The 15,839-nt window shown below is 42.2% G+C and overlaps 1 protein-coding gene across 1 annotated transcript in view; it reads right to left on the reverse strand.

Annotated features, from left to right (window-relative positions):
- The window catches only part of MKLN1 (muskelin 1), a 98,747-nt gene that overhangs the window by 48,162 nt on the left and 34,746 nt on the right, over positions 1-15,839 (reverse strand). Inside the window, exons 6-8 of the mRNA XM_058022237.1 lie at positions 12,995-13,187; positions 5,830-5,907; positions 4,615-4,680 (exon numbers count right to left, since the gene is read on the reverse strand). Of these exons, the coding sequence (XP_057878220.1) occupies positions 4,615-4,680; positions 5,830-5,907; positions 12,995-13,187 (337 nt within the window). The remainder of the gene's footprint in view (positions 1-4,614; positions 4,681-5,829; positions 5,908-12,994; positions 13,188-15,839) is intronic.

The raw sequence follows: 15,839 nt of genomic DNA on the forward strand, positions 1-15,839 counted from the left end.
CATCTTTTTCATCTTTCCATGCTGCTTTTGAAGGAGCCTTGTCATTTCTGTTGTGCTGCCCACGTACACAATGGGCACGCTGGGCCCAGTGCTCTGAATCTCCCTCTGCTCCCAGCCTACAGATTTATCCTCATTTATCTAATGGAAGGAAGCAAACAGAATTCCTCTGGACGAAAGGAAAAGCAAAAATGATGTACAACCAAAATTACACAGCAGTTGCACTTCAGTGAGAGAACAGAGGTACCACATCAGTAAAGACCATTTCACTAATGTTTTCTCTCAAAAAATTGTTTCACTTGCCAAAGAGAAGAGAAATGGAGACAGAAGAAAAATCATCCTGGTTGCTTTGCTGTTATTTCTAAAGCAGGCTCATGGGAAAACTTCAACATTTAAGAAAGCCTGATATAACACCAAATATCTTTTTTTTTAATAGAATAGTTTCTACATGGTCCCTATTTCTATTGTTACCAAAACAATTACAAGGCTTTATGGACTGTACTGTCATTCACTGTGTCTGCCCTGTAAGAGCAAATAGATCAATTCCACCTTGCCTATGGAATTATAAACCACATCTCCAAAACACAACACACATATTGCTCCTAAGTACCAACATCACTCCTTGAAACTTGCTTTTGGCAATTCACTTACCCATTCCCTCTTCCAGAATAAGCACTGGAATGTTGAAACACGTGGCATATCTGACCCATAAGGAGGCCAGGGAGGGCAGACACAAAGAGCTGGTAATAAGGAACCAGTGCCAGATGCTGACACCCTCATCCAAACCTGCATTAGGGTTCAATTCCCTGGGAACACAGTTCTGCACATGAGCCTGAGTGTTACTGCCCCAGTATTTCCCCAGGGCCTACACAAACAGCTTCTCATGCCTGACATGCAGCACACAACACTGTTCTTGTGTACTTTTGGGGTTGTTTGGGGGATAATTTTTTTTATCTATGTACCTGGGTTGCAACTACTCAAATGCTTCTCCTTCCTTGTAGAAAAGCAGAGAGAACTCTCCAGCCTCCCACATGGAGAGCTGCACCTTGCAGGGAACAGCAGGAATAACAGGAGGCTTCTGTTTTCATTTGCAGCCTAAAGTTTTAAAGTACCTAACAGCAGTTTCAACTGTAACTGAATTTTTCTTTGTTTATGTTTCTGCACATATAAACCAAATCCAACTTTCTAATTCTCCCATCCAGAGTCATTCCAGTCTCAGTGTTAATGTGATTAAAATGATGAAGGATATTGAGGGAATCACTAACTTCCCATTTTTAATTTATCTTTGTTTTTTATATAGGAAGATACCAGGCTGCATTCTCAGTTCTGCATCCCACAGTGCCTCCAGTTCCATTTCAAACTGCTTTAAGAGATTTCCAAAGCATCAGGAACACTGCACTTACTCAGCTGTGGCAGGTATTAAGAGCAGGAGTACCAGATGGAAATGAGCTCCAGCACTGGCTGCCAGCAGAGATGTTAAATTCTCTTTCAGTTACTTTCAGCCTACTCTAAGTGAAAGATAAACCATGCTAAAAGGCAGTTTAGACCAAGCTGATCCATGTTCCACCCAAAACTGATAAACAAAGTCTCAGTGACTCCAAGCAGCAACTTAAGGTCTAGTTCAGCTACTCACCAACCCATATCCTCTACCCTGACACCAGCACCTGCATCCAGCTGGTAAATAAATTAGAATTATTTTTCTAGTCAGTAATAGGTGGTTAAAATCTCTTTGAGGTTAATCAAAATACTGAACCATGCTAAAAGGCAGTTTAGACCAAGCTGATCCACGTTCCACCCAAAACTGATAAACAAAGTCTCAGTGACTCCAAGCAGCAACTTCAGATCTAGTTCAGCTACTCACCAACCCATATCCTCTACCCTGACACCAGCACCTGCATCCAGCTGGTAAATAAATTAGAATTATTTTTCTAGTCAGTAATAGGTGGTTAAAATCTCTTTGAGGTTAATCAAAATACTGAACCATGCTAAAAGGCAGTTTAGACCAAGCTGATCCATGTTCCACCCAAAACTGATAAACAAAGCCTCAGTGACTCCAAGCAGCAACTTAAGGTCTATTTCAGCTACTCACCAACAACACCCATATCCTCTACCCTGACACCAGCACCTGCATCCAGCAGGCTCAGTACTATTAAATCAGAATTATTTTTCTAGTCAGTAATAAGAGGTTAAAGTCTCTTTGAGGTTAATCAAAATATTGAACCATCTCTAGTCCATTTATAGCTACACCAGATCTGGACATCAGAGATGAAAATTTGCTTCCAATACTTAATTCTACATGATCTGAAAGTTCAGAATCTCCTTGTAAGTATGATTTTTGCTGTTTCACTTCACTTCCAAAAGATTCAAGTTGAAGAAAATACTGATTTTTGAGAAGGACCTAACTCCTTTTACAAGGACTGCAAAGTGAGATGATTTTTCTTCAGTTGCCAAAGTCTTCTGAAAAAATCCCACTCAGCAAGTGTGTGAGTAAGGAGGGAGGATGTCTTTGAAGGGAAGAGTACACCACTGCTCCTTTTTCCATTAGCACTGGATCTGTCCAAGGTTAGCCAGGGAGCTTTCCAGCTCCAGTCTGTAAAACACATCCTGACATACCTGGCTACATTCCCACCAGCTCATTAAACTCCACCTATATTCAAAAGGAAAACTCCAGCAATCAGCAATGGGAAACAGCCCCAAGAACTTCCCCTGGCCTGTCACGAGCTAAATGAAATGGCAAAACTGATCATCTCAAAAACATTTCAGCTTTTACAGGCCTCAGTGGACCTGGATGCAAAACTGAGAGCAACTTCCCAAAGAGCCCACAGGGAAACTTTGGGAAGGTATCCCAGCACCTGTAAAGAGAGCTACAGCAAGAAAGGACCAGCCTGAGGAGGGGAGATCCAGGACTCCACCTTTGTGGGTAGTGTCCAGCCACTTTTGTGTAAGCAAATCAATTAAAATAAAATTTTTATTGTATATATTTGATAATTTATATTATAATGCATAATATAACATACATATATAATATATATATTATAATATATAATAATATATATAATATATTATTATATATATTATAATATATATTATAACATATATAATAAATATAATATGTATAATATATAATATATATTTATTGTATATATTTGTTAATTTATATTATAATGTATAATATAATATATATAAATGTATATATAATATATACATTTATAATATAATGTATTATACATATATTTCCATAAATAATATAAATATTATATATTAAATATACACATGTATCCAAAGCAGATATAATACATATAAAATGTATCAAGAATTACTAAAAAATATATGGATGAGTTTCAGTGCCTTGTTAAAGCAGAGTGAAACTGAAGTCAAAGGCAGAGCTGACAACCGTAGTGGGACTTTGGAGAAGAGCAATGGAAAGGAAGGCTCACACTGCCATGGATATTTTATTTTCAGGAGGTGTGCAGGACTATCATTTCCAAGTTGTCAAGGATCATGTTTCTTCCACGCTCTTGTGAAACACTCACTGCTAATTCCTGAGGCCACTAGGGAGCGTCCCCAGCCTCTGCATAGACAAACACCAGCAAACCCTCCAGCACTGTTTTGTTCTAATCAATCTCAAACCTCTCCCACCAAATGAAAGAAGTTTACTCTCCTATACCAAAGGACTTGAGTGCTTCCTCCAGTGCAGTAACTCCTCTGAGCAAAAGCCAGAGGCTGCAGCAGCTACTGCTGCATTTTTGCTTGATCACCATGACTTAGCAAATTACTCTGGAAGGTCCTGTCCTGTCACATGCTCTGTCCCCATCCTGTGACCACAACAGATATGGCCATGGGCATTTTTTTGCCAGCTCCTTCAATGCCACCCTATATTCCTGTCCAATACCCACGCCCTGATCTTGTTTCTCCCTTCCCAAGAACAATCCTTTCACTCACACAGCAAAGACTCGGGCAGATGCTTTCCTTATTTTAGTAGGGACTGACGTAGCACAGAAATCTGATTAAGTAACAGACAAAGATATAAAAAATTATGCAGCACAACAATCACTGGAACTGCTCCTGATACACCACCCCACTTTCTTTTCTCTGTATGTTCTCTGGAACAGAGGCTGAACCATTCCTTAAACTGCTACAGGAAACGTTTTTGCAAAGGATATCTAAAGAATTATATTTAACAGGAGTTTCTTGCACGCTGTGGGAATTAGAAGCCATTCCAACCAAAATACAAGGAATGTTTCAACACATCAGATCTATTGCTTGAGCACAGCCTGTAGAAGATAAGGGAAATTATTTTCCCTAATTTCTCTTCTCTTGTTTGAACTCCTGCTCTAAGATGGTAGGAGGAACAAAAAATTAAAACCAATTGCTCTTGTCTTAGTTAAGACAAGACAATGGCTAAGGCATAGCACAGAATTATCAGGGAAGGAGGAGAAAGGCAGCTGGAATATAGATCCAGAGAGGAAGCAGAACATTTAATCCAACTATTAGAAAGAGTAATTTTTTTCCTCAAAACCTGAAGCTAACACAGTATCTGAAGAAAAACACATTTGCATATTAATCTGGAAAATAACAGATGAAATAATTTAGTTAAGAAATGTAACAACTACTCACCTGTCTGCACATCTATCACCATCTGATGGCCACCTCTCATCCCTGGCCGACTGTCTTCCCCATCACCTTCAGAAAAAGAGGAAAGGGAGAATTTTCCATTTTAGATTTTTAAATCAAAGAAAGACACAGCCTCAACATGGAACCAGAGGAACTGAGTAACTCACCCTTCCTTAAACACTAGCACATCACTTTCTCCAGGTAATATTTTTTGAGCATTATAAAACTGTACAAAGTTTTATAGTGAACTAGCTGGTGACTGACAGTACAGAGGGCAGAAGTGAATACTGCAACTCCCAGTGCCTTGGAGAGGAGCTCCAACGTTCCTGACACACTTGGTGCACACCAAAGAGCTCTGAGCTGTCCTTGCAGCTCTCCAGAAGGATGACACAGCCACCCTTTGGCTCCCCTTCCATCTCTCCACACCTGAGAGCTGCCTGAGGGCTGAGCTGTGAGAACAGATACTCAAAGGGCAGGGAAATGAACCCCTGGGATGGGAGCAGGAGGTGATGCAAACCACAGAGCACAGCCAGCTTTGCCCCAGCTATTCTCACATGTAAGGGAATTCCAACTGTCCAATGAAAGCAGCTTTCCAACCACTTTATGTACCTTAAGCATTCAGGACAGGTGACACAGATAACCCCTCCCAAGGGGCTTGGGGACAGTGCTCCACACTTGGCAATTGTCACCTTGGATCCTGCATTTGCTCTCTGACAGTGATTTCTGTACTTTGCAGTTAAAGATGCTGCTACAATTCTCCTCTCAAGGCAGACAGGAATGGAAAAGATTCTGCAGTTTGAATTTACTGTGTAACAGATCAGGACTTCAAAAGATGCACCTCATTTAAAATACTCCCTGTTGAGATAATGTATTTATTTGCCAGCTCCTCAGTTTAAATTGAACTTACAGCAAATCCATGTGCTAAATCCAGTAACACAGATAGCTGTTCTCATGTTTAACCAATATTCTCGGATTTGTTACTAAACTGATGAGCTGTTCTTGAAGTTATAACTAGTATTCCTACACTGATCCTTACTCAACCAGGGAGTAGACTGAATTTCACTGAATTTGCAGACAAATGCAACTTTTTCAGAGAAGAAACCATTCCCTAGAACTCTCCTAGAGGAGACTTTCTTGCATCATTCTCTTGCTCCATATTCTCAAAGGAACAAGACAGAACTGGCAGTACATGAGTTCTATCTTAAGAAATGTCCTTACCTTTGGTGCTTTTGGGGATAATCTGCCCCCAGCGAGGTTTGTACTCTTGCTGACTGATATACTGATTGAACAAGCCATCTGCAAAACAAAAATTTTGCTGGATAAAACAATTATCCTTCCATTTTAGCAAAATCACTATTAATGTGGTAACTTCAGTCTAACTCAATCCAGTATGCCACTCCAAAGCCTCCATTTTCAGTGAGTTCTCCATTATGTGTCAGTTCGTTTGTTAAACTTTTGTTAGTTTGTTAAACTTTTGTTAGTTTGTTAATGAACTAAATGTGTGAGCACTAAAATAAAAAGAATACTTGCTACTAGATCAATCAGGAATTATCCAGTTTGCCTGCCAGGTCGTGCCAAGTGTCTATAAATCTCCAGTGTGGAGTATTTAATTAAGAATAGAATCCCTCCTCCTTATTTAAGCAAAAGGAAAGTTGCCAGTGCATATAAAATTCAACCATTTTAGTGCATATTGAGTTAAAACTAGGTCAGACAGCATCTCTGGAGCTCCATCTGAGAAGGGAGGCAGAGCAGATTGTTTAAATGCTGTGATATGGGACAACCAAGTGCTGGATGAAAAACAAAACAAGAGTTTACATCTCTTCAGAGAGTTAAGCAAGAAGAGCAACAGAGGAGGCGTTAGATCCCAGGCCAGATGTGCCAAGTGCAGCATTTCTGTCAGCAGCACTTTATCCACACTCCCCTTGTGCTCTCCACCTCTTCAGCATCCAGAGGCCAGTTCCTAATCCTCTTCAGATGGTAGCAGTCCATCACACAAACAGCAATTTTCCGTAAAGGAGAGCTGTAACACCCACACTCCCTGGGGCTGCACGTGGGGAACTCGGTGCTTTTGTTCTTCAAATGTCTCCTCTGAAACACCTACCTTACCTTCTGTAGCACAACAAACTATGAGAGCACCTGAGCACTGTTTGCCTGGCTACATCCCACCCATCACCCACCATCCCAACACACAAGCTCTTCCTGACAAATGTTCCTGCTCTATTCATGTATGAATGCACTGCCTGGAAGAAAAACAATAGGAATTCAATAATGATGAACGCCTCTGCTTATTTATACAAAAGCCCTTTGGAGGTATATAGGCAAAAAAGAATGATCCTTACTGAATGCATCCCTATTTATTTAGGAAAAGGTAAAAACTCTTTGTTAAGCATGACACAAGGCTCAGAGAAAATTTTCAAGTGTTTCCTGGCATCCTGTACTTTGTCGTGACTGAAATCCAGGTTTTAATTAAAACCCAAGCCAGCAAGTATTTCCTGGGAGAAGATGAAAACTCTATTTAGAGACCATCCAGCAGGAAAACAAGGGCACTCAAGAGCTCCTGAAAAGTGATGAGTTTGGTCTGAAAATATAAAACTTCCATAAACTCAGCTGTGCAAGTTTTTCCAAATAAATACTCTGAAAACAGGGCAGGTTTTACTTTCACCTCAGCAGCAAAACCAGCAGCTCTCCCCCCCCAACATTAGGTAATCGAGGAAAGCCAGAAGTTTGCTCAACGTATGTAGAAGGAAAAGTGGTTTATTTTGGGTTTAATAGCAGGGTTCTTAACTCCCACTTCTTCAGCATTTATGAAGCTGGGACAACACACTAGAGGCTTGAAGCTTGAGATCTCATAAATTGTGATTCAGAAAAGCCAGGCCTAATAGAACAAATAAATGCATGTGCTGTAAGAAATCCCACAGTGACTCAGCCACAAACCCAGACAGAAATGCAGCTTTTTGGTTATCGTTACAGCCTCGGGTCTGCAAGACAGAAACCAAAACCATATTTATCCCTATGGCAGCCAATAGATAATTGGACATAAATAGCTCAAAAGGATGAATTACACCACATAGGATCTGAAAGGGTGATTTAACCTCTCTCCCATGCTCTACACCCACAGGCTGCACTTGTCAAGATATGACACTTCTCCCCCACTGTGCCTTCGGCCTCTTTTAATAATGCTTCTCGTCTTCCATGGGACATTGGTTTGGAAATAGTCCAGCTTGCTTCCCAGAAATGTTTCCTTCTGCTGGAAGCAGTTCCACATTCACTCTACTTGCATTGCAAACCAGCAGCAGCTTGTTTTGGAAGCTGAATCACCACCTGTCTGACACCAGCAGGGAAAAAAAAGGAGGATTTCTAGGTGGATCCTGTACCCGACGCCAGACCTACGCCAGCGCACTCCTTATGTTCCCTGTCAGGAGAGCACTGCTGACCAAAAGGTCTCCAAAGCTCCTGTGAGAAAGCATTGAGCCTCACAGCTAGGCCTGCTCAGGTCTGTCAGCTGCTCCCAATGAAACAGGAGTTTAAAATAAATTTCAAGACTCTTGTCAAAAAAAAAAAAAAAAAAAAGAAAAGAAAGCGCTGAGTGGAAGTTTTTAAGCGAAGTGTTTTCTGTCGCTCCGGAGACCTCTCACTTCAATGTCCATGTTTACTAAAATTACAGCCAAAAAAACAACTTTGTACTATTTTCAAGCCCTTTGCAGTAAGCCATGACGCATTTTGGATGTAACAACACGAAGTTCACCGTGATTAAAGCTTGGTAAATTCTGCCTCTCTGATAAGCCAAGTCTTATTTTGCCAGCTAATTGCAGGTTACCTAGAAAGGATTACGACAAACGTTGTGGACAAAAATATTTAACTTGCTGAAGCCAATCAGGAGCAAGTTGTATAAAAGTTTGGGGGTTTTTAGACAACACACATCTCCAGGTAGGGTTGCTGAAATCTGTTCACTTCACTGCCAATGGCTCAAAAACCTACAGAATGACATTTAGCCCATAATTTCTGGGAGCTGGGGTTTGAGGTTTTAAGATTTTTCTCAAACCAAAGAAAAGTAGCCAAAATACCTAAACAGTTTGAGGCTTTTTGAGTCACAAACTACCTTCTAAAGAAAACTGTAGGAGAGAAAGGTTCTTCTACCAGATAAAAATCCAGCCATTACTTGACAACTTCCTCAAGACGTGGGAGAAACAAGGAAACATACAATTTTTTTTCCAGCCTCAGAGCTATAATATTTTCTTGCACTTTGTTCTTCATAAAAATGAAACAAGGCTTGCCCTCAAATCCATGTAAGTTATCCTTCCTCTACACAAACCTCTACCATTTACTTCCCAGAGGCTCTGGATCCCTAGCCAGCCTCTCCCCTCCAAATATCCCAGTATACAGAACAGCTTTCTCAGAACTAAATCCAAACAATATTAAATGGGAAAATTCAGGTATACATGTCTGTCTAGAGTTTCCAGGGGAATCCAATTGTTCCTGTGAATCATGAGTTCTGGGAGACACTGGAGCCTGCAGGCTGCACATCACAAATTCTTGTTTGTCGCACAGGACTGACTTGTCACCAGATAAACACATGTCACATACTGACACAAGCAGTGCCAAAAGGAACACCTCAGTCCCTGGAATACTAATGGCAAACCAGCAGTTCTGCCACCATGCCAAGCAGCTTTCCATGTCTACAGGAGCTGTGAGCAGTTCAACCAAGCAATTTGCACTCCACATACTCTCTGTAGGAATATTAAGCAGATTTTTTCCCTGCAATAACATAGGCCCGAAAGCTATAGGAATGGATCCAAATGTGAAGCATTTGAACCGAGTCTGAGAACCAGCTGAGATTTAGGGAACCTTTTCTTTTTGAGACGAAGTCAGGCAGCTGCCAGAGTTTCCATTTGCCCATTTTCGAAGTGTAACGCACAAGTCAAAAGAATCAGTGGGAAAAGTGTGGCTGCCTGCCACCGAGCTCTCAAAAGAAATCATCTGGTGATGTGAGGTGGAAGACAGCGTTCATCATTAGCAATGCAAAAGAACAAGAGTTAGCTCTGCCAGCACTAATTCTTGACCACCTACTCTTTTTCTACATGACTAAGCCTATGGAAATAGCCCGCCAGAGACGCAGAGCGTTGCACTTTGTCAATACCCACCACTGCAAATATCAGCCTCTCCAGAAGAAATTTCAGGCTGAACTGAGTGTGCAGTATCTCTGTCAACCTCGCTGCACTTCTGTTTGTGCCTTTAAGGCAATGAACTCCCAGATCAGCAAGCGGTCAGGAGTTCACATATTCATGCCCAGTCTGCAACAGAACAGTTGCTCTTTGAACGATTTCAGGGATAATTTAAGGATCTGTATGTCTCAATTAACTCTACACTTCAGCTACAGTACACAGACACAGGACCGAAGTTAATCCTCTTTTATTTGGAAAAACAACGCATCAGACAGGAGTTCAGTGGTAAGAACACCCACACCTTAGAGACTGAGCAGCAAGCTACTGAGACTTCACAACAGAGCTGCTAGGAAAGTAAAATGATAAAAAAATCATCACAGAATGGCCTGGGTTGGAAGGGACCTGAAAAATAATCTGGTTCTAACCCTCATGCCATGGAGACAGGGACACTTTTCAGAAGACCAGGCTGCTCAGACAGATGCAGAACAGAGTAAGGACAGGTAACTGTGGAAGATCACAGGGAGCAGGGATACTGCAGGAGAACACGCTGAAAGCAGAAAACCTCTATTCCCATCCTACCAAGAAGAATCCAGCTGTTAAGCACCATTAATATTCAACACCCTGACTGCCACAACTTCAGACAAAATGTTCCAGCTGCAGTTTTGGGGGGGTTGGTGGCTATCAGAAGAGGTTTGTCCTGCCCTCTCCCCCACCCCAGCCTGATCAGCTCCCTGTCTGGGTTGGCCATGTGGCAGCACGAGCACCAGTGCCAGGGACACAGAGTCCTGAGCAAGGGCAGGATTGACCCAGTTAGTGAAAAGCCGCAGTGGTGTCAGCTTAAAGCAAATATGGGATGCAGCCTTGGTGTCTCGGGATAGATAGCACTTCTCTCCAAAGAGTGCTGGGAGGCCATAGAGCTTTAAATGGGTACATTTAAAGCTGAAGACAGCATAAAGAATGGCAGGAGCATGGGGGAAGGAAGGTTAATGTATTCCAAGACAAGCAAAATCATTAAGGATGACCAACAGAGCGATGGGAGATGCACACACTGACATTTAGCTTTAGCTAGCCAGGTGCTGGATTAAAATGAAGCAAAATAAACATCCCCATGCATATTTTTCTGTCCCTCAGAAGCAGTGACAAAACCTAATGATGCTCTAGAAGACTCTCCTGCTAAATTATCCACCGTCTGTTACTACCAAGACTTGCTGGAACTAAAAAAAGGCTGATAAAACAAGCTGCAGCATATTCCTTCAGCTCACCTAAGCGATGCCAGTGAGCTCCTCAGCCTCCCAAAAGGGATGTGATTACAAAAACCAGGGAAGGAGGATTATCCACATCAAATCTGACAAGAAACAAGTGTCTGTCAGGCAGAACAACACAAGACCTACAGTTTCCTACCAGGCCAGTCCTTTGCCAGTATTTCCACACCTGGAAAAGCAGAGCACTGCTGACAGCAGCCCCACTCTCAGCAAACATTAGGTAGTAAAAGAAATTAAAATATAAGAGCTCAAAAAATGAGGCTACAAACATTCACTTCATTAGCACCCAAGAAAAAATTCCATTTTTGAGAGTACTTTTTCAGCACATTCTTAGACTTTGAGTGAAATTCCATTCAAGAAATCATTTCCACTCCAGCCTGCAATGAAGTGGAAAGAGGACAGCCTCCAGGCACTGAGATTAAGCCATGGCCAAGGCAGCAGAGCGAGGCAATGATAAAATCATCACCATCAGCACTCAGCACTCCTCTGGCTGCTGCTGCATCATGGTGGGCTCATCAGCTCCCTCCAGGCACTCGTGTCTTTAAGACACACACAGAAACAGCTCCCTGCTGCTTTTCCAGCCTGCAATCCTCCCTTGCCCTTATGATTCAGGAGGAAGCTGCCAGTTGCAAAATGCCCCTGCATTGCAGGAAGCTGTTCACACTCTGCTGTCTCGGGAGGGTGAGGATGAACATGGCAATTCTCAGTCTCAACACTCGGAGCTGCTCATGGGGCTCAGCACAGGGCAGGTCTCCACTGCTCCGTCTGAAGAGAAACCTTGAGCCAAACCCACAGAAAACCACTTACTGCAGTTTTGGAAGGCCTGCTGCAATAAGCTCCTTAAAACTGTGCTCAGTTGAACAGCTTAGTGACAAAAAGATGGTGGGTTTTCATGGAAGACAGCCCTTGATTTCCAAGCTATCATTTCTATCACATTCTGAGAAGCACTTCCAGCTTCAGTGGTACAAACCACATTGATGGGAGTCAAGCAGGTACAATGGCATCTTTCCAAAGGTATTACAAAATAACTGATTAGCCCAGAATTAAAGAATAATATCTCTGGTGCCAGCTATCCATGAAATTGGTTCACTAAGTCCCTAACTCCGCTGGCATCAGACACAAAGTTTTCCTCTTACACCCGTACAAGTCTCCCATAACAAATGACTGCACAGAGTTAAAAAGCTCTACACCCACAGCCAAGAGCACCTTTGTTTTATCTGACTGCAATCCAAAACTGCTGCACAGGTCTTGAGAGTCACTTCAGTGCAACAGCCCCACTCTTTCTGTATCCCATTCGATCAGGAGAGAGCACATCTCCCTCCTTTTAGGAGCTGAGAGCTGTTTATACACCGTGTTTTTAAGTAGAAAGCTTTCAAGTAAAAGATTAATAGCAGTTCCAATGAAACTGACTGGCCTGCCAAGGTCCCACTCTGCAAAGGAAAACAGACTCTGCCTCCAGTCACTTCCACAGAATTGTCCAAGAATTATCTTGCCCATAAGCAAAGAGAGCATCCTCATCCAGACACAGCTGAAAACTTCTGCCTGAACACCAACTCAGGGGTGAGCTCCAAGCAGAAACCATGATCCAGATCACCACTGAGAACTCCAGTCTTCTGCTTCCCTGCTCACCATTCCAGTGACTTTCCTGACAGTTTAAGCCCACCTTCAGCTTGCCAACACTTACATGAAGAACTTGTCTTTACCCACTCAAGTGCACCGCCTTGTCATCTCTGGGGGAAAGTGACTCCAAAAGTAGCAGCAATAAGAGATTTCAAGAATTTTTATCCCTCATCACACACACACTCACAAGTCCAAAAGCTGACAGCACACCAGAAATGAAACAACACATGGACCTGCCAACTCTACTACTAAGAGCACACTAACATTCAAAAGAAGGTAAAATTTCAATGCACTTTTTTTTTTTTCAAACTAATGAATCACTTCCTCTGATTCTCTTACCATTCACAGCTTTTTCTATCAGTTCTTCACAAGCATCGAAGTCCCCCTTCAACACCAGCTTGTCGTGCAGGTCTGTCAGCATGGGGTGCTCCAGAGCAATCTTGGTTTTCTTCTGCAGCGACTCGAAAGCCTCGGTGTAGTTGTGCTGCCGAAAGTGCTTTAGGCAAAGGCGAATGGCTTCCTGTTCACGGTACTACTGGAACACAAGAAAACCTCTGAGACATGGAGATGTTTCCTCTGACCAGCACTGCTGGCAGCTACCTGTGACCCTGCCCAGAGACAGGCTCTCTTACCCACGCTGCACAAAGGGCTCACGGAGAAAGGCTGTGTGAGAGACATTACAAGCTGTGCAGGCATTTACTTTCCAACAGTATAGAAATTATACAATTTGGTATCATCCAATTTAATAAGCATACAAGAAAGAGAAGTGCATGGTGTCCCAGATCTCTGGGGTGACCATTATTTCCCCCCCATCTGCTTGGCCCTGCTGTTCGAGGCCTACATGAAGCACAGAGCAGGAAAAAGCCGTCGCTATCAGCGTTACATAATTTGATTGTATGACTCTTACATAACAAAATAATTTAGAAGAGTAAGTAGGTCACAGCTTTTCTAGAAGCAGAAGGAGAAAAAAAAAAAAAGCTGTGAGAATGGGAATACTTGCAATGACCAGCACTCCTGCCACGGAAAGGCAGAAGGCTGACCCCAAATCCTGTGGGCTTGTGAGGGTTTGGAATCGCAGCACCAAGGATTTCTGTGCACACCAAAGCTTTAACTTCTAAATATTCTCCTGTATCTTGAAGCAGAACCTCTGTTTTCACACCACGGATGGAGCCACAGCTGCCCATCTCCCACTCAGCTGTGGGAAGGGGTGAGAAAGGTGAAAGAAAACCCACGCTGGGTCAAACATCCTGGCACAGACACACGAGGGAGTAGTAAACTCTGAGTAAGAGCTACAATTTCCAAAGCTGCTAACAAGATGTATAAGAAACACTGTTTTTTAGGTTGGTAAGTAGCAGAAACACTTATTTTAAATAGACTTTTCAATCCTAAATTCTTAAGCATTAAAAAAAAATCTCCATTTCCATCTTTAACACACAACTACTATGGTAAACAGCAAATGTAACTTTAAGCATCTATAAGACTGATCAAATTACAGACAAAAAATTTTACTCCTAAATGGACACTACTGCTAAAAGTGAAGTTTATAGTATTCAAATGAACAGAATCTTTCTGAAAACCTGGAACTAACACTGACATTCAACAAAATTTAATGCTCTCGAAAGAATGGCTCGATAGCAAGAATCTCATAAACTGAAGCAGCTAAAAAGAAACACGGCCATGTGCTGTATTTTTAGTTCTTAATCCATCAGTATTTCACAGCTGCAAATAGCCAGAACTATGCATTTTTAGAAAACCAGTTCCCAGCCCACATAAAGGCCAAGGACATGTACCGATAAGAATGCAAGGCTGCAGCAAAGAATTATTAAAGCTAAAACAGTTTTACAGCACAACTGGCAAAAAACAACTCCTTTTTTTTCTTTCCAAGAGATGCCTGAGACACTCTCTAAGCAAATCTTCACTTGCATGAGTCAAGGCCAGAACCAAATTAGATTTTTTTTGTTCAAAGGGATAGCAAGCAAAAGGAGAGCTGCACATCAGTAATTCTTCTGCATTTTTTAGATCCTCCAGTTTAGAAATCAGACAAAATGCAGACTTGAGACAGAGTCTCCTCCCTTTCACTGAGCCTCTCATGACTGACAGACCTGGCTTAGATAGCCAGGAATGACTTGGATGGAGTCTGGCCACTTGATGCAATATAAAAGTTTATATTCAAGTTTATATTCAAGTGGCATTACAGTAGTACTTCAAAAGTTAAATGTAAGAAGCTGCTTTAAGCAAAAAAATGTGTATAAAAAGTATATAAAAGGCTCCTTTTTAATGCTGTCATACAGGTTTAAAGAGATGACAACCCAAATAATAGCTTTGATCTGAAGCTGTAAATAATTCCTATGGTTAAAAACGTAGCAAGAGCAGGAGACTAAGACATCAACACTGTCAAATACACTCGTAGAATTAAAAATACTTATGTGCTCATTATCAGAAGTGGTACCCAGTGATAAAGTGCCCCTTCTCAGGTGCTGAAGTATGTCCACTCTCAGGAAAGAGGGGTGAGGCTGTTTGGAGGCAGCAGGCTGAGCTGGACAGCAAGGAGAAAGTGCTGAGGAATGTTTCAGTCCTTATCCATTATCCCCAGCTCCACTCCCCACAGGAGAGGGAGGTTTTGCTGGCACAAAACAAAAAGGAAGGGCAATGTGGTGTAGAAGTTCTCTCATCTGATGTTGCAGGCAGTGAAGAATTATTACACTTCAAAGACTCTGAGATTTCCAAAAACACTCGTGAAAATATTCCCACATCTCAAAGAACTGGAAGAAACAGGTCAACCTTTCTGCCTTTCCCTAAATATGGGACAGCACATCCCTCTCCACGGATCCAGCAACAGTGGCCTCTCTTCTGTGAGACAGGAGAACATCAGTGGCACGTGCACTCATCACCAACAACTTGGCAGTGGATGCCAGCACAGCTCCCACCACCATGACTCAGTCTCTGCACTGCTGCTCTGGGGCTCCAAGCTCCAGGAGAACAATGCTGGCAGCCCTTGGAGAAGCTGTCCCTACACACAATGCTGACCAGGAAAAGTGCCCATTCCATGGGAGAAGATGGAACAACACAGATGAAGACATTGTCACTGCATGATTCCTGACCAAAAAAGAAAATAAAAATCAGAACTTCCTGCTTGAAGCAACTGCTCCAAACTGCCAGACACGCCACCACGTGCAGAGCCAGC

This window comes from Melospiza georgiana, chromosome 4 (genome assembly GCF_028018845.1).
Source record: "Melospiza georgiana isolate bMelGeo1 chromosome 4, bMelGeo1.pri, whole genome shotgun sequence".
In the NCBI taxonomy this organism is placed as follows: domain Eukaryota; kingdom Metazoa; phylum Chordata; class Aves; order Passeriformes; family Passerellidae; genus Melospiza; species Melospiza georgiana.